The sequence below is a fragment of the Podarcis tiliguerta genome (genome assembly GCF_965153285.1).
Source record: "Podarcis tiliguerta genome assembly, chromosome: 7".
NCBI classification, from domain to species: Eukaryota; Metazoa; Chordata; class Lepidosauria; order Squamata; family Lacertidae; genus Podarcis; species Podarcis tiliguerta.
In genome coordinates this window covers 81,689,899-81,708,469 of record NC_139540.1, presented here as the reverse complement: position 1 = coordinate 81,708,469, position 18,571 = coordinate 81,689,899, and the positions used below count along the sequence as shown (strand labels likewise).

At 45.0% G+C, this 18,571-nt stretch overlaps 1 protein-coding gene and 1 long non-coding RNA gene across 2 annotated transcripts; both read right to left on the bottom strand.

The window, feature by feature from the left end:
* Nucleotides 1–1,227: 1,227 nt before the first annotated feature.
* SRD5A1 (steroid 5 alpha-reductase 1) lies at nucleotides 1,228–18,281 on the bottom strand. The gene is made up of 5 exons (XM_083448825.1): nucleotides 17,751–18,281; nucleotides 9,068–9,234; nucleotides 8,436–8,537; nucleotides 4,210–4,360; nucleotides 1,228–1,401 (listed from the first exon to the last, which is right to left on the bottom strand). The coding sequence occupies exons 1-5, from the start codon at nucleotides 18,074–18,076 to the stop codon at nucleotides 1,335–1,337; spliced, it is 813 nt and encodes a 270-aa protein (XP_083304951.1). The 5' UTR covers nucleotides 18,077–18,281; the 3' UTR covers nucleotides 1,228–1,334.
* LOC310681284 lies at nucleotides 15,203–16,354 on the bottom strand. The gene is made up of 2 exons (XR_014513203.1): nucleotides 15,902–16,354; nucleotides 15,203–15,568 (listed from the first exon to the last, which is right to left on the bottom strand). It is a non-coding gene; the product is annotated as an uncharacterized lncRNA (long non-coding RNA).
* Nucleotides 18,282–18,571: the final 290 nt, after the last annotated feature.

The following is an 18,571-nucleotide window of genomic DNA, read 5'->3' as shown; positions in this document are numbered from 1 at the left end:
GATATCTCAATGGGATCACTTTTTTTAAAAAAAAAACACCAACACAAAACGTTTTGTACATACATGTCTGCCTTATTGGGTTCTGTTTAGGATAAATGGGTCTTATTGGAGTAAAATATAACAGAATAAAGAAGACTTCAAACTATAATACCAGTTACTTTAGGCATTTCTTTAGAAAGTTATTCAGTTAAAAGGTATCTGAAAAGTTATTCAGGCTTCTTTAAAAAAAATTAAAAATGGTGTGCCAAAGCATATAATAGAATTAACGCTTTGAAAGAATTCCTATTAGTACTTCATTTCATGAACATTACAGCAAAAAGCTTTATTTTCTGTCCTTCATCCCTGAGAGAAGGAAGCTAGTGAGTTTCCCAAGGACCTACTGCTTCCTCTGCAAAGCACCCGAAAAAAGCCAGAGGTGGTTTTTCCTGTAGGCCCTGGCACTCCATCCCCAAACACATCCATCTACTCTCCTTTTTGAGGAGTGTTAAGCTTTTTGAGGAGAGTTAATAAGAGTTAAGGCTGAGTTAAAACTTGTTGTTTGGGAAGGGTGCCATTTAACTACTGGCCTGCTATTGTTTATATTATATTATTATATTGTATTATATTATTGTATATTGTGTATTGTATTATTATTATATTATATTGTATGGTATTATTATATTGTATATTTTTGCTCCTTGTCTTTCATTAAGGGTGGACTAGTGTTCCCCAACCTTGGGCCTCCAGCTGTTTTTGGACTACAATTCCCATCATCCTTGACCACTGGTCTTGCTAGCGAGGGATGATGGGAGTTGTAGTCCAAAAACAGCTGGAGGCCCAAGGTTGGGGAACACTGGACTAAGTGATACTCGGAATAGACCCAATGAAACCAATGAACTTAAAGTTGATTTATTCCCGTGGGTCTGCTCCAAGAATGACAACCGCCCTGTATTTCTAATTTAGTCTGTTAACTGCCTGGAATTCTTAAAAGTAGAAAAGCAGTCGGAAGTATATAATAATAAGTATATAATAATTACCTAGGTTAAGATTTCAGCACCTTTTGGAAACCTAGTAAGGGGCCTTTTTCTTCGAGAAAGTTAAGAAAGTTCCTTAGAGAACATTAAGTTGAGGTATAACGAGCTCGTAAAGAGTTACGGTATAGCACCTATAATTCAAAAATACTTTATAATGGAAAATGACCCTGTTGCATCATTAAGTACAGTATTTGCATTGCCAGAAGTGCCCTGATGGGTATTCAGAGGCCCCGTTTAGCCAACATTTATTGAACATTAACTTCTCTTATTCGTCACAGCAGCAGCTATTGCTCAGAATCAGCAGGAAATGTGAGGAAGAGCTCAGAAGATAAATGGAATCAGAATTTTCCTGGAGCGGGGATAGTCTTCAAACTTGTTGAGGTACCAGCTGAAGGAGAAGAAGCAGAAGAAGTGAGGAGTACTGAGTACTATTTGGCTCAAATTGTATAAAACTAGAACATTACCACCTTTCATATATCTGGAATGAGGCCCAGGCATGTTCTTAAATCTTCATAAATACAAATACATTTCTTAACTGCCTCAGTAAGAACAGGAAAAGCCAAATTTACCGTATTTTTCGCTCTATGGGAGCTCTTTTCCCCCTCCAAAAATGAAGGGGAATGTGTGTGCGTCCTATGGAGCGAATGCAGGCTCCTTGGCTTCAGCGATAGCAACGCGAAGCCTCCAAAGCGCAGAGGGAGAGCTCCCCCTGCGCTCCGGAGGCTTCGCGTTGCTTTCGCTGAAGCCTGGAGAGCGAGAGGGGTCAGTGCGCACCAAGACTCTCCTGGCTTCAGCGAAAGGAACCCGAAGCCTTTGGAGCGCAGCGCGAGTTCCCGCTGCGCTCCAAAGGCTTCAGGTGGCTATCAGCGACACGCCTGTCATGCGAAGCCGGAGGAGGAACAGAAGGGACTCCTGTTCCTTCTCCAGCTTCGCTGAAGGGCGCTGCACCTTCTTCCTCTCTGCGCAGCACCTCTCCTGTGAAGAGAGAATTGCGCAGCGCCCCTTCAGCGACGCGCCTGTCCTGGAAGCCAGAGGAGGAACAGAAGGGTCTCCTTCTGTTCCTTCTCCAGCTTCGCTGAAGGGGCGCTGCGCAGTTCTCTCTCTCTTCACAGGAGAGGTGCTGCTCAAGAGAGGGAGAACTGCGCAGCGCCCCTTCAGCGAGGCGCCTGTCCTGGCTTCTGCCTTAGCCTCTTCCGGGCAGGGGGAGCCTTCATCCCGCTGCCCTGAAGAGGCTTGGCATGATTATCCCAGAAGCCAGAACAGCCACACGGTATCCCAGAAGCCAGATCCCTCTTGCTGCTCTGGCTTCTGGGATTCAGAATAATTTTTTCTTGTTTTCCTCCTCCCAAAACTAGGTGCGCCCTATGGTCCGGTGCACCCTATGGAGCAAAAAATACGATATGTTAGAACCCAAATTCATGTAGGACAGGTTATTTACGGAGTAAGCAACTTGATAACAATGCAATTGTTATTTAATTATTACATTTCTGTATCGCCGTATGTAGGTTTTTAAGTAGTTTACAAAGTTAACGCGCCAAAGTGAAAACAATATATTCATTTAGGACCTGTTCTAGTTCTGATTCTAATGTTTTAAACTATTTTTTAATGTTGTATTTTACATTGTTGTGACCCACCCTGGGACTTTGTGGTGAAGGGCAGGTAATAAACCTAATATTTTTCTTTAAAAACACCCAAGCATAAAAGTGGCAGGTACCAACACAGTTAAATGTCGGTTTAAAATACACACAGGTCTCGCTATCCGAACACAAGGCATTCTTGGGAAATGGTTTGTTAGGCGAGCATTCACATAACGAGTCCACCATTTCCACTGATTCTTATGGGGAAATTTAATGCATTCCCAACAATGGAATTTTGGCCCTAAAAGGTTGAAAAGCCTTGTAAAATCCCCGGAAAATCCCCTGAAACCTTGCAAAAGGCAAACAAGGAAGGGGAAAATGCTCATTTATTTGTCCTATCTCTCCCCTTAACTCCCTTCCCTCTCACCATGGCTGTTATGGATCAGTAAAACACAAAAAAGTAAGGCTTGTTTTAAGGCTGCTTATTTGTTTACAATAATATATTCAGATCCAGCTACAGTGGTACCTTGGGTTGCATACGCTTCAGGTTACAGACGCTTCAGGTTACAGACTCCACTAACCCAGAAATAGTACCTCGGGTTAAGAACTTTGCTTCAGGATGAGAAACAGAAATTGTGCTCCGGCGGTGCGGCAGCAGCAGGAGGTCCCATTAGCTAAAGTGGTGCTTCAGGTTAAGAACAGTTTCAGATTAAGAACAGACCTCCGGAACGAATTAAGTACCACTGTATTTGGATATCTGAATCTGGTGTGTATAGGCGAGGTTAGAGTACTAATTCCTCTTGTTTGGATAAATGAATTTTCATACAATGAGTTTTGGGATAACACGACCTGTATATAATCAAGACAGTTAAAATGCCTGGTTTTTTTGTTTGCTTTTTAAAGTCTTTGCCTGACACTTAAAAAGTTGGTGCCAAGTGAATTCTTCCAACTGGGCCACCGCGGCCACAAATCAGTAGCATGGATTTATCAAGAATAACCCAGATTTGTGTCCGGATTAAGTTTACCTTGTTATTGGTTGGGTTACTGAGTTAGTGGACTGTGGGAATGTACCTTATCTTGATTTCAGGAAAACAAAGTTCCACATAATATTTAGGTTCTCAAACTGGTTAAATTCAAGCTGGATGATAATACAATCAGGAGGATTTAGAGCTGGTTGGGAAATCACGCTCAAAAAGTACTCACAATGCTTCCTCATCAAACCTGAGGCAAGTTTCAAATGGGGTGCTACAAGATTCAACCTGGGCCCAATACTTCAACATTTTTATCAATGACTTAGATGTGGTGCTGTCCAGACTACAGTTCCCATAAGTCCCAATCAGCATGGCTGTGCTGTCTGGGACTGGTGGGAATTTTAATGCAAAACATCTGGAGGGTAAGGTGAATAACTGAAGGGCCTGTTAATGATGATTTAAACCAGCTCAATATTTAGCTTCCCTGTCACTTTCCTTAGCAAATATAGATAATAAACGTAAGTTCTATGTCCATACAAAGAAGGGAGGGGGGACCTTAAGTATGGTTTATCACAGAAAAACAATTAGGTATGTATTAAAAACTCCCACATGAAAATTCAAGAGAAATCGGAATTTCTGAAAACTTACTGATGGTGCATTTGTGCCCTTCTTCCTAATATCAAGAATGTACTAACAGCAAAAGCAGCGCTTTCCAAGGTGCAGGAGGCAAGAGCAAATCCACACCATTCAAGAATCTCTCCAAAGTAGTTGGCTCCAGTCACATATTCAAACATTCCTCCTGTAGAACAAAATGTAAAAAGGTAAAGGTAAAGGTACCCCTGCCCGTACGGGCCAGTCTTGACAGACTCTAGGGTTGTGCGCCCATCTCACTCAAGAGGCCGGGGGCCAGCGCTGTCCGCAGACACTTCCGGGTCACGTGGCCAGCATGACATCGCTGCTCTGGCGAGCCAGAGCCGCACACGGAAATGCCGTTTACCTTCCCGCTAGTAAGCGGTCCCTATTTATCTACTTGCACCCGGGAGTGCTTTCGAACTGCTACGTTGGCAGGCGCTGGGACCGAACGACGGGAGCGCACCCCGCCGTGGGGATTCGAACCGCTGACCTTTCGATCGGCAAGCCCTAGGCGCTGAGGCTTTTACCCACAGCGCCACCCGCTTCAAAACGTAGTAGCAATTAATGCTCTGGTAGTTTTAAGTCACTGTAAATCTGAAAGTACTGGGAGTTATCCAATTGTAAAACAACTAATTTTAGCTACTTCTAGCAATATTGATGTTACATTAAGTCATGGTTTCCGGGCATGTCCCAAGTGCTTCCATTGGCAAGAGAAGCAAGTTAGACTCTTGACAGAGGGGGAGCTGTTTTCTCAGAACAAGATTTTAGGAAGAGAGAAAGAACTAAATCTTTGTTGTTGTTGCTCCGAGACACGAGACGTCAGATCCTCAAGGAGGATTTGAGGTTCCCGTTCCTGGTGGCTCACCCAAAAATATCTGCAACTCTGGTCTACTAGCATCTAGTCCTGGGAGAAAATGATGGTCCTTGGGCAGCTCCCCCTCATTCTGGGTGGCATCCTGTACTTTGCAAGACTCTTAATTCTTTCTTCCAATTCTTGAGCCAGTGTGGTGTAGTGGTTAAGAGCGGTAGTCTCGTAATCTGGGAAACCGGGTTCGATTCCCCGCTCCTCCACATGCAGCTGCTGGGTGACCTTGGGCCAGTCACACTTCTCTGAAGTCTCTCAGCCCCACTCACCTCACAGAGTGTTTGTTGTGGGGGAGGAAGGGAAAGGAGAATGTTAGCAGCTTTGAGACTCCTGAAGGGGAGTGAAAGGCGGGATATCAAATCCAAACTCTTCTTCTTCTTCTTCTTCAATGTCATCCAGAGCTTCATGGTCAAATGCATCTGTGCTTGCAAGTAGTTCTCAAGCTGAGCAAGATCAGGCTGCTAGAGTACATGGTCGCTACATCCACATCCTCTGAGAAAGCAAACTCTTGATTTAGCCCTTGTAGCAGACAGATGCGACTCAGGTGTGGTCGTTTCCGTTTCTTGGCTGCTGCTTTTGTCAGAGACGGTAGCTCGAGTCCGAGCTAGAGGTGAAGCTAAACACATGGTGGTTCCTTGCACCCTTTTGGTTTCCATTACAAAAAAAAGCAGTGGTTTTGCATGATGATCCAGATAGAGACACTGGCAGCATGGGGGAATAGGGAGGGATGTTTGGGTCTGTTGGGACGTTAGGACTGGCCTAGCAGGGAAAATAGCCAGAGGCACTGGTCTCATGGGTTGCTAGGGGAAGGGTGGACCAAGAGGGCCATTGGATCATACAGCACTCTTACAAATTGGTTCAACTATGCCTTCACGTGGGAGCCCCTCCCAACCTTCTCAAGTCTGGTGCTAGGCCTAGGCCTTAGATTTTTACTCACGGTTTCCAAATCTTACTTTTTTCGGAGAAATTGGTCGCTCACGATCACCGGACTTTGGAGCTTCGTGCAATGAAGAAAGCGAGTCGATTCCACAGTACCCATGTCTCCAAACCCGCTCGCTCTCGGGGCTCTTGCTAGAGCTTACCGGGGAGCAGGGGAGTCGCTCAGGGTACCCGCCGGAACACCAGGTCCTCAGAATGCTCAATCTGAGGGTTTTTTGGGGGTTCCGCAACGCTCTTGCGGCCACCCCAGTCTTCAAAGCGCCAGGGCTCTTTCAGCCGAAAGAGCTCCCGTCCGCCATTAATCGGGCGACCAACCGGAAGTCTCCCTCCCCCCACCTTCTCAAGCGTGGTGCTAGGCCTAGGCCTTCGATTTGAACCTGTGATCCCCAGCATATGAAACCTGAGCTGTTCCCCCACCCCCAACATGGGCTCCTTCTGGGAGACTTCTGGGTTGGCGCTTCTGGTAATGGCGGATTGGGAATTTTTAAAACATTATTTAGTATAATATTGTATAATTAAGGAATGTTGGGAGATGGTGGAATGAATTTATATGACTTTAGTTGAAATATGATAAGGACTTAAGATTTTAGGATTTAAGGGTATAAGATTTAAGGTTCTTTTTTCTCTTTACTAGAGTGGCGTATAGATAATTTTTAAGATGTCGATGGGAGGATAAGGTTTAAATGGATCAAGACAATTAAGTGATAGTAAGCAGTGAAAGATGGAAAGAATTTGCTGACTTAATTATTAACTGGAATACAAAAAGGGAGGTGGGAGGAGGTCGAGGAAACAAGTCACTGAAGGATGGAATTGTGAAAAATGGAAGGGTTTTTTAAAAAAAATGTTTTTGTGTTGTTTTTTTAATTTTTATTGGGGTGGAGGTGTGGGTTTATGTATTTTTAAATTTTTCTCTATTCTTATTTCTCTCCTTTTTTAATGTATTTTGTCTTTTTCTACTTCTTCTGTATCTGTTAAAATTTTAATAAATATCATTTAAAAACAAAAAACAAAAAAAAACACATGGGCTCCTTCTGAAGCCCATGTGACCTCAGTGCACGTATTTGTCTTGAGGGAGCTGGGCAAAAGCAAAATGCCCCGTGGTGTCTCTGTTTCCTTGTCTACTGCTATGGCTAAGCAGGTTCAAATATCGGAAATTCTTCTTTTTTTGCTTGGTATCGCTGTTGCTGGTCAGGCATGAAAAACAGGAGGGGAGGCCATATTCCATTTCCCCATAATGGGAACTGAACTCGCATCTCCAGCTTTGTTTGGTGAGCCGATAAGAGAGTATTGCTGTCAGTGTGTGGCTTGGACTTGTCTTTTGAGGGTGGGTGTGCAATTTCTCAGTGGGTGGGGTGGGGTAAATAAACCCTCTCCAAACCTCTCTGGATTGTTCTTTACTATTTTGTTTTTTAATATGGCTGTACATTCTTCTGGAAGCCCTCTTGGGTGAAAAACAACCTATACAATTTAATTCAAAGGAATTATATTTTTAGCAGTAAATCCCAGAATGAAGACAAGAGTAACCATGTACGGCTCGGTTGAACAAAAGAGCCCAGAAACCGAGTGAACTTGCATCATGCCCTTGGCAAAGAAATGGGAAGCTGAGGAATTCACGGCTGTGATCCGCAGTACTGGGAAATGTGTGCCTGCCTCCATCAAATGCATGCTGTACCGAAAGTGTTGCGTTTTAGCTAAGGCACGTTCCCTGCAGGGGCACAGCTTGAAACTGCCTCTCCATGTTTCTCAAGAAGCTAGGAGGGAAAGCCTGGTGTTTCCTCTGCATATAAACCTACAGCGTCTTTACCTTGCAAGGGGCATCAGGGGGGGAAAGTAAAGTGACAATGCTGCTGGCTGATTGGTGCTTTCCAAGCCCAGCAGACAATGTCACCATTGATAAGGAGCTGCATGGTTGCTAAGCACTGCGTGGCAAGACTGGTTGCTATTTCTACATTTGCATTTCATTAAATGCTGTTGAATTTCTGCTGAGTGAGGGTAGCGGTGGGGGAGACAGACTTGGCTTGCACTTTTGCAAGCAGCAGAGGTAGTAACCACCTTGTCAAGACAGTAGGACTGGGTTACCTTCCAACCAGTTCCATATACTTAACTTGCACGGAAATTAAATGGGTTTTGAGCACACACAACTAGGAAAAGTGATGCAGCCCCAGAGCTTTTACTGTCAATAAAGTGGGTGTCTCAGCAATAGCTAAAGAGATTTTCAAAAAGGAATAATCTGTTTTATTGCGTTCTTTAAAAAACACCTGCTTTGTGAGAGCAGGAATTTATATATAAGAAAAAACACTTCTACTCCTTTTGAATCCACTTCTGTGACAAGCAAGCTGGGTCTCTGGGACCCTTACTGTTAGAATGCTTCATTCTAAAATAATTTAAGTTTCAATGACACATTTGCAGCATAGAATTTCAATGAAACGTTACTCACCTCTTGGTATTTTGTAGCCCGTTTCCCCTGGTTTTCTGAGATTCCTCAAAATATTATCAGAATGCACATTAATCAGCAGGCCACTTAGCCACCCTGAAAACCCTGAAAATATATTAGAATGCTGGTTTAGAAACACAACCTTAAAAAAACAGTTATGAGAATGCACCACCGATCTGCTTTCTATCCGATCTGCTTGCTTCATGATGTTCTGTACAAGGTCGTTCGCGCAGCCACAAAATTACCTGTGTGTTCTGATCAGTGCTAGCCACAATTTCCCCTGTATTAAAGTTAGTGGCACATTTTACTCTCACATTTACAAAACACACGTATCTTCCTACATCGGGCCTGAGAACAACAAACAGGCATCCTCTCTATAAATATGGGGATAACAGCAGTCTTTCTTCCAATGGGCTACTTTTCCAATTTGAAAGTGGGCTGCTGCACTCAGTGGCAGTACTCCAGAAAGTGGCAACTCGACCCAAAGGAAAGAGAAAACGAAGCCTAACACCTTCCACTTTATCACAGTAAAGTAGCTCCTACAAAGCATTCAGAGTTGTAAAGGCTCAACTGGAACCATCGCCAACGGCTGCACTTGAAAATCTGTGACGTATTTAGTACCTAAGGTTACTCACCTAGAACGAAGCGCAGTACTGTTGGCCAATCTGTAGAGTATTCTGCATAGTTACTCAAACTCCGGCCCTGCAGGTATCCATTATAAACGCAGAAGACAAAAGCTAGCAAAAATGCAATGGCGGGTGTTGGCTTTCCTCCACGAATTAAGAAAGGAAATATGAATGCCCTGGAATAAATGCAATATTAAGGGTTTTAGTTAGTTTTAAACGTTACAGAAATGCAACACACACACACACACACACAAAACTAAGCTCCAAGCTTATTGAAAACAGAATCCCTTTTAAGCAAATTGTGCAGGTATGCATAAAGTACATTTTGACCATTGTGACCAGTAGCCACTGTTGGTGTCTTGCAACTTTGACCTGTTGCGGGACCTTAGCCAGACCTTAGCAGAGCATACGCAGAGTTCCAGAAAGCAATCAGTTGCAGGCAGGATGGACGAAGCAGAAACAAATGCTGCTACTAATAACTTGATTACTTAGATGTCTTTATTATGTATGGTTTTCCCAGTAGTGATGTATGGAAGTGAGAGCTGTCCCATAAAGAAGGCTGATCGCCAAAGAATTGATGCTTTTGAATTATGGTGCTGGAGGAGACTCTTGAGAGTCCCATGGACTGCAAGAAGATCAAACCTATCCATTCTGAAGGAAATCAGCCCTGAGTGCTCACTGGAAGGACAGATCCTGAAGCTGAGGCTCCAATACTTTGGCCACCTCTTGAGAAGAGAAGACTCCCTGGAAAAGACCCGGATGTTGGGAAAGATTGAGGGCACAAGGAGAAGGGGACGACAGAGGACGAGATGGCTGGACAGTGTTCTCGAAGCTACCAGCATGAATTTGACCTAACTGCGGGAGGCAGTGGAAGACAGGAGTGCCTGGCGTGCTCTGGTCCATGGGGTCACGAAGAGTCGGACACGACTAAACAACAACAACATTATGTACAACACTCTACAAGTTACTATATACAGGAACAGATACACGGATCTTAACTAGCTCTCTCTTAACAAAACCAAACGACTATCAGAACACCACACTGACCAACAAAACACATTCCAGTCATTATGCCTGTGTGAGACTTTATGGTAGAGCTGCCTCCAAGGTCCTATATCTCTACACTGATAACTCTTCTTTGCTCAGTCTTGACTGTTGGGCAACTCTTAATTGACTTTGTGTGAAGCTGCATGTAGAGGAAACATCCCAACAGCCACTGGTAACTTCTTCCATTAAATTGTATAGTCCATTTCAAAGCCTCCACATCTTAGGGATGCAAATTCCACAGTTTAAACCAAATGCCATAGTTTAAATGTAAAAATGCATTTCGTTCTGTCTGCCCCGAGATTCCTACTATAGTCGTACCTTGGTTTTCGAACAGCTTAGTTCCCGAACGTTTTGGCTCCTGAATGCTGCAAACTGTTCTGGTTTGAGAACTATTTTTGGAAGCCAAACGTCCAACGGGGCTTCTGATTGGCTGCAGGAGCTTCCTGCAGCCAATCAGAAGCCGCACTTTGGTTTCCAAACCTTTTGGAAGTCGAACATGCTCAAAGCACTTCATGCACATTATTTGAATAACCGAAGCGTCTTGCAGGAAGGTGGGGCGAGGAAGGAGGACACCTGTGACTTGTTGAGAGGTGAGACAAGGGAGGAGGGAGGAGCCTATAATTGTTTCCTGAGGGCTGAGTGACTTCGCTCATTTGATATTAATAGTCTAGTTCATGTAGCAGATGATTCCTAGAGTGCAACTTAAAGGGTGTCCAGGAATCCAGTCCAGAAATAGGCAAGCTTTTCCCCCTCACTGTTTGCAGAGCCAGGATCGAATATGGTATCATTCAAGAGCATTGGAGGGAGCCCTCTTTTCAGCCAGCCCAGGCATCTCTAGCAGCCTCCCTTGGGTGTCGCTTCTGCAATGGAGAGCATTCATCGGACTGAAATGACTGGCAACGGTAGGTCGGGAAGCAAAGACTCCTTGTTTACAGTGAAGCAGGAGGCAGATCTGTTTTATTAATTAGATGTACCGTATTTTTCGCTCCATAAGACGTACCTGACCATAAGACGCGCCTAGTTTTTAGAGGAGGAAAACGAAAATACTCTGAGCGAAACAGTGGATGTATGATTTTTGCGGTTCATGCTGTGGCTACAGACATGTGATCTGATGGTGAATTTGGGGTGACCCAATGTAAAAATCCCCCTAGGCTCGGGAAGCCTTCCGTTTGTTTCGAAACCCTGGTTTTTCCTGGCTTCTGAAAACCCTTGGGAGCCTCCACGGTTGGTTAAAGCGTGGTGCTGATAACCACAGTTTGATCCCCGTATGGGATGGCTGCATTTCCAGGGTCTCATGGAAGCAGAAGCCTCCTCTGAAGATGTCCCCCCCCCCATTTTTTTTATTCATTTTATAACACAAATAAAAAACAAACAGAAAAGACAAACCATACAAACAAATTCTTATCCTATCCTTATTTTTTTAAACATTGTTAAGTGGGCTTCCCCAAGTCCCACCTATCTGATATTCATTTTACTTCATCTTTCGCAGTATACAGTGGTGCCCCGCAAGACGGAAAACCCGCTAGACGAAAGGGTTTTCCGTTTTGGAGGTGCTTCGCAAAACAAATTTGCTATGGGCTTGCTTCGCAAGACGAAAATGTCTTGCGAGTTCCTGCGGGGTTTTTTCCCCTCCCCCCCCTTTTCCCAAGCCGCTTATCAGCTGATCCACTAAGCCCGCTCCCCACCCCCTTTTTCTAAGCCGCTAAGCTGCTAATAGCCTTTTAGCAGCTAATCCGCTAATCCCTTAAGCCTTTAATAGCCGCTAAACCGCTAATGGGCTTGCTTTGCAAGACGAAAAAAACCGCAAGACGAAGAGACTCGCGGAATGGATTCTTTTCGTCTTGCGAGGCACCACTCTACATCTATAATAATTTCTAACCCTCTTTTTTTTAATCACACTTAAAATAAGTTCACATTTTATCACTTACAAATAATACTATTTTAAAATATCCTATCTTCTACTTCTAACCCTACAGCCTATATCCACTTTCAAAGCTATTCTAAGGTTTAAATATTAACCTCCTCTGAAGATGTTGTGCAAGTGTCACATATTTCAGATTATAGTTTGTTTCCTCTCCAATCTGGGGAGGAATCAATCACGCACAGAACATTTCAACCACCAATCATTGAATGCAGATGCATTTCATCATACATGCATGTGCAAAGGACTCATGTGCCACTAGATTGTGTAACCCGTAAAAGACAGTCATGCACAGAACATTCTTTAGTTCTCAGAAATTATTGTATGTATTGCGTGTTACTCCTGACAGACCAGGGTTTAACCTTAATCTGATTATACATTCATGCATAGTTCTCAATGTAAAGGTAAAGATAAAGGTACCCCTGCCCGTACGGGCCAGTCGTGTCTGACTCTAGGGTTGTGCGCCCATCTCACTTAAGAGGCCGAGGGCCAGCGCTGTCCGGAGACACTTCCGGGTCACGTGGCCAGCGCGACGAAGCTGCTCTGGCGAGCCAGCACCAGCGCAGCACACGGAAACGCTGTTTACCTTCCCGCTATAAAGCGGTACCTATTTATCTACTTCCACTTAGGGGTGCTTTCGAACTGCTAGGTGGGCAGGAGCTGGGACCGAAAGACGGGAGCTCACCCCGCCGCGGGGATTTGAACCGCCGACCATACGATCGGCAAGTCCTAGGCACTGAGGTTTTACCCACAGTGCCACCCGCGTCCCATAGTTCTCAATGTACTCTTAGCTTAATCCTATGCATTCCACTAATAGGCTTGGTTCCAGATCAATGTAGTTAAAACCAATGGGCAGGTTACTCATGGCTTATCTTGTCGCACTGATTTCAACCAGAATTTAGATCTACTCTATAGTAAAAGGTAAAGGTACCCCTGCCCGTACGGGCCAGTCGTGTCCGACTCTAGGGTTGTGTGCACATCTCACTTAAGAGGCCGGGAGCCGGGATCTACTCTATAGTAGTTCTAGATTAGATTATAGATTATGGGTGTAGTGTGGATTTTATCTGGATTCCAATGTTCTGACTAAATGACAGAGTGCAGTACAATTGCATCTTGTAGCAGCTGAAAGCTGGCTGGCTGAAATCCTGCAAATGAATTGCATGCAAGGCAGAGAACCTCAAAGTCTCTTTTGCGCTGGGTTTTCCCAGTGTGTCAGCAGCTTTTAAGCCCACAGACTTGCTTACAGTGGTACCTCAGGTTAAGTACTTACCGTATTTTTCGCTCTGTAAGATGCACCAGACCACAAGACGCACCTAGTTTTTAGAGGAGGAAAACAAGAAAAAAAAATATTCTGAATCTCAGAAGCCAGAACAGCAAGAGGGATCGCTGTGCAGTGAAAGCAGCAATCCCTCTTGCTGTTCTGGCTTCTGGGATAGCTGCGCAGCCTGCATTCGCTCCATAAGACGCACACACATTTCCCCTTACTTTTTAGGAGGGAAAAAATGAGTCTTATAGAGCAAAAAATACGGTAATTCTTTCCGGAGGTTCGTTCTTAACCTGAAACTGTTCTTAACCTGAAGCACCACTTTAGCTAATGGGGTCTCCTGCTGCCGCCGCGCTGCTGGAGCACGATTTCTGTTCTCATCCTGAAGCAAAGTTCTTAACCTGAAGCACTATTTCTGGGTTAGCGGAGTCTGTAACCTGAAGCGTATGTAACCTGAAGAGTATGTAACCTGAGGTACCACTGTACTATGTTCGGGGAGGCTCTTGCGAGATCTCTCAGGAACTCAAGACGGTCCCACAAGATTTTGCAAGAACCTCCCAGAGCCTGTCCAATAGCATTCCAGAGTCGGGCAAGTAAGATGAAGCACTCTGCCTTCCTTGGAGCCATTTCTTAACTGGAGACCTAACTGGTTTCAGTGACGCAGAAGGCCAGCTGTGACCGTCCTTGAAGAAGAACAGCCTGTCATGCCCTGGTAACATCCAGATGAGATTATTCCAGATGAGATTATTTTACCATATGTGGTGGGAATGTAAGAGAGTGAAAGGCTTCTGGGAAATGATATATAATGAGTTGAAAAAGATTCTAAAGTATACTTTTACAAAGAAGCCAGAGGTCTTTCTGTTAGGTATTTTATGAAAGGAGATTAAGATAAAGGAGAGTAAGTTTCTCCAATACGCAGTGACGGCTGCAAGGGTGTTACTGGCACAAAAATGGAAACAACAGGAAATACCGACAATAAAAGACTGGAGATCAAAGTTGTTAGACTATGCTGAATTGGATAAGATGACTGGAAAGATTAGATACTTAAGAAACCAAAAGTTTACAGAAAATTTGTTGAATATCTGGAGAGTATAAGTGAAGGTCAAATAACGCTAGAAGGTTTTAAAAGAGCACTGTGAAAACGCGAGAGATATTGTTAAAAGGAAATAGAGGGGGGGAAAGACTTAAATAATGACAATGTTAAAAAAAGGAAATGCGTAAATTAATAATGACTATGAAAGATTTACGGAAAAGCTGAAGGAAGTCCAAAAGGAAAGATTTGGAAAAATTTGAATGTGAAAACAATGTATGTTTTGTTGTAAATTAATAAAAAAATTTTATATATATAAAAAAAGAGATTATTGCAATGCATTGTACAAGGGGCCATCTCTGAAGACTGTTCAGAAACTTCAATTACTCCAAACCACGGCTGTGAATAATAACTACAGTTCCCCTTTCATGACCACCCAAATCAGTTGCCACCTCACTCTATTGATAGGATTGGCGCTGGGGAAGACAGCAAAAAAGGTCTCAAGACCCTCAGCCTTATTTATGCAAAAGTAAGTTTCTGCTTCCCAGAATGCATTGCTGTCTAAGTATTTGAAAAGGTGTAATGGGCTTCAGCCCCCTTTCTTTGCTAGAATAGATTTCGCAGCATACACTGCCACATACGTATTTTTGTATTTGCAGTTTGCTGCCTTTACGTTACTGAATAGCTGAGGTACGACACACAGGCAAATTAGCTTTTATGGTGCAAGAACCTTGGGTCATATTTACCTAAACGCTGAATCATGTGTGGTCACAGAAGCTTAAAAACGGAACGATACAGAGTCCCTTTGTAATTATGGTGTGAATCTTTCCGTATTTTTACAACTACGTTTAGAAAAAGCTATCGTTTGCACTTTGCAACACGTTTTTATGACTTTAAAAATGAATCATTTACTTGTAAGCGTTCATATTGACGGCAGCTTTAAAGCACAGCTTGTGATCAAATAACCCTGCTTTCGGTAACGTAAAGTAGCAAGGATTCCACTTAGCTGAGTAATGCAAGATGAGAAGGAACTGGGTTTCTCCTTTAAGCTGTCCCCAATTCACAATGCTTACCTTACAAATCGGGTCACATATTAGGGGAAAGGGCAGGGAAAGGCATACCAAAGTTGTAAAAAGAAAAACAGAGAAAGAGTGGGTGCTGGTTAAAATGTGACAAACTGCAATAGCAGCGGTTCAAAAATGGTATTTTAAAGCATAATGTATGTTAAGGTCAGGGACGCGGGTGGCGCTGTGGGTAAAAGCCTCAGCGCCTAGGGCTTGCCGATCGAAAGGTCGGCGGTTCGAATCCCCGCGGCGGGGTGCGCTCCCGTCGTTCGGTCCCAGCGCCTGCCAACCTAGCAGTTCGAAAGCAACTCCGGGTGCAAGTAGATAAATAGGGACCGCTTACTAGCGGGAAGGTAAACGGCGTTTCCGTGTGCGGCTCTGGCTCGCCAGAGCAGCGATGGCACGCTGGCCACATGACCCGGAAGTGTCTGCGGACAGCACTGGCCCCCGGCCTCTTGAGTGAGATGGGCGCACAACCCTAGAGTCTGGCAAGACTGGCCCATACGGGCAGGGGTACCTTTACACACACACAGGACATTTTCCAACCTAAGAGATTTTGAAGCCTGAGGCAAAAGGTATAAGGCCATCGACATCCCCCTTAATAAGCAGAGCCTTCTATTCAGCATAGCACAAAATAAATTGTATTGATTTTCCAAAATTTTAAACAGACAAACAAACATAGATCTGAACTATACCTGATCCAATCTTAGTAACATTGTTAAGTGACTTCCTCCCTGGCTGAATTTCAGTGTATATCATTGTAACCGTTTTCCAAAACCATTTTTTCTCATAAAATTAACTTAGTCACTTAACATCTTTCTTTCTTTCTTTTCATATTAATGTTAAACATATTATTCTCTAACATCACATATTTAAATCCTAAGCCTATCTTATATTTGCAAGTTTTTCCAGTTAAATTATCTTAACGTATTTAAATAAATAGTCTTTGAATTTCATCCATTCCTCCTGGTACTCCGAAAAGTCCATCATCTTCATCTGCCATTCCTCTACTGTTGGGACTTCTTGTGATTTCCAATTCTTGGCTAACAAAATTCTAGCTGCAGTTCTGGCATACAAAAACAATCTAACATCTTTTTGGGGCAATTCCATACCTGTTATTCCAAGAAGAAAGGCCTCTGGTTTCTTAATAAATGTATATTTCAACATTTTTTTCAATTCATTATAAATCTTCTCCCAGAAGTCTTTCACCTTGGGACAGGTCCACCACATATGATAAAAGGTACCCTCTTTTTCTTTACATTTCCAGCATAGATTATGTTATGATATATCTTTGCTAATTTTACAGGGGTTAAGTACCATCTATACATCATTTTCATAAATCTTCAAACATTACATTATGTCCCAAAGCTCTTGCCCAATCCATATTTCTCCTCTTTCGTAATGCTAGAACCAACAGGCACAACCTTGTTGTCCAATGAAGCTAAATACAATCGTACCTTGGAAGTCAAACAGAATCCGTTCCGGAAGTCCATTCGACTTCCAAAAGGCTCAGAAACCAAAGCGTGGTTTCTGATTGGCTGCAGGAAGCTCCTGCAACCAATCGGAAGCCCCGTCGGATGTTCGGCTTCCAAAAATAGTTCACAAGCCAGAACAGTCACTTCCGGGTTTGCAGCGTTCAGGAGCCAAAACGTTCAGGAACTAAGCTATTCAAAAACCAAGGTATGAGTATAGTAGGAATTTCAGGGCAGACAAAATGAAATGCATTTTTACACAGCAAGTGGTTTAAACTATGGAATTTGCATGCCTAAGATGTGGAGGCTTTGAAATGGGCTATACAATTTAATGGAAGAAGCTACCAGTAGCTACTGGTCACAATGGTCAAATCAGGGGTCTGCAAACTTTTTTTTGTGGGGGTGCACATCGCGGAGGGGTGTCCGCATCACTTCCCCCCCCTTTCCACTTCTAAAAAACAAAAAAAAAAACCACAACAAACCCATGCTGATGATTCCCTTTTGTGCATGGTGGTTGTTGCCCATTCTGGTTAGGAAAAGGGTGCACCCTCCCCAAGATTGATTATTTAATCTTTGATTATTGAACCCCCCAAAATGTATTGTGCATGGTGGTTGTTGCCCATTCTGGTTAGGAAAAGGGTGCACCTCCCGAAGATTGATTATCCAATCTTTGATTATTGAACCCCCCCCCCCAAAAAATGTATTTTCTATTGCTTAGTGTTTACCTCTATCTTCAGCACGCCGATTTCATCCAGCAGGAAGGAGAAGGGAACAACCCCGGCAGGGAATTCGCTGCCGGGCTGCTTCCCTCCGGTGTCGGGGCTCCTTCCCGGCCCGGGGAAGGCCAACCCCCCACCTCACCTGCGCCGGCCGTGCTCACCTGTACGTGCTCACCTGTACGTGTAATGGATGCCGAAGAGGGCCAGGAGGAAGCGGTTGGGCCAGAAGCCGAGTCGGGCGCCGTCGCTGCCCCAGACGAGCCCCATGGGCACGAGGAAGGCGGGCGCCTCCTGCAGCGCCCAGGCCACCTTGGCCGGGATGGGCGGCCCGTAGGCGGACGACGCGTAGCGCCCGTAGGGGATCTTCAGGTAGCGCGTAGCCAGCATAGCCAGCGCCATGCTGCCCACCATCCCGTAGCTCATCCCCTCCAGCAGCCGCTGCTCCTCCGGGCCGGAGACGCGCCGCCAAAAGGCCCTCGAGCAGCAGCGCAGCGTCTCCATGGCGCCAGGCGACGCGCCTCAGCTCTGCGCGCCCGGCCGCCGGCGGGGGAAGAAAAGGGGAGCCGGCCCCGGCGCCCTCCTCCCCGCCGCCAGGCCAACCCCGCGGGAAGAAGGTGTCCGGGCGGGGGCCATCCCCGCCCAGGACGCCGCCGCCCCCGCCGCCGCCGCGCCCGTCCAGGGCACCGCCGGCACCGAGCGAGCGAGTGGCCGAGCGGGCGCGCGGCGTCACAAGGGCGGGCGGGACGCGCGAGCGCGAGCCAGGCCGGAGCGCGCCGCCGTGGAAGGGAGCGCGCCGCCAAGGGAGCGCGCCGTGCCCGGGTCCGCGGAGCGTGCACGGAATTCAGCATTAGGCCCGGGGTCTTTTTTGGGGGAAAGGTGCGCTCGCCTCACGTTACAGTGGTACCTCGGGTTACAGACGCTTCAGGTTACAGACTCCGCTAACCCAGAAACAGTACCTCGGGTTCAGAACTTTGCTTCAGGATGAGAACAGAAATC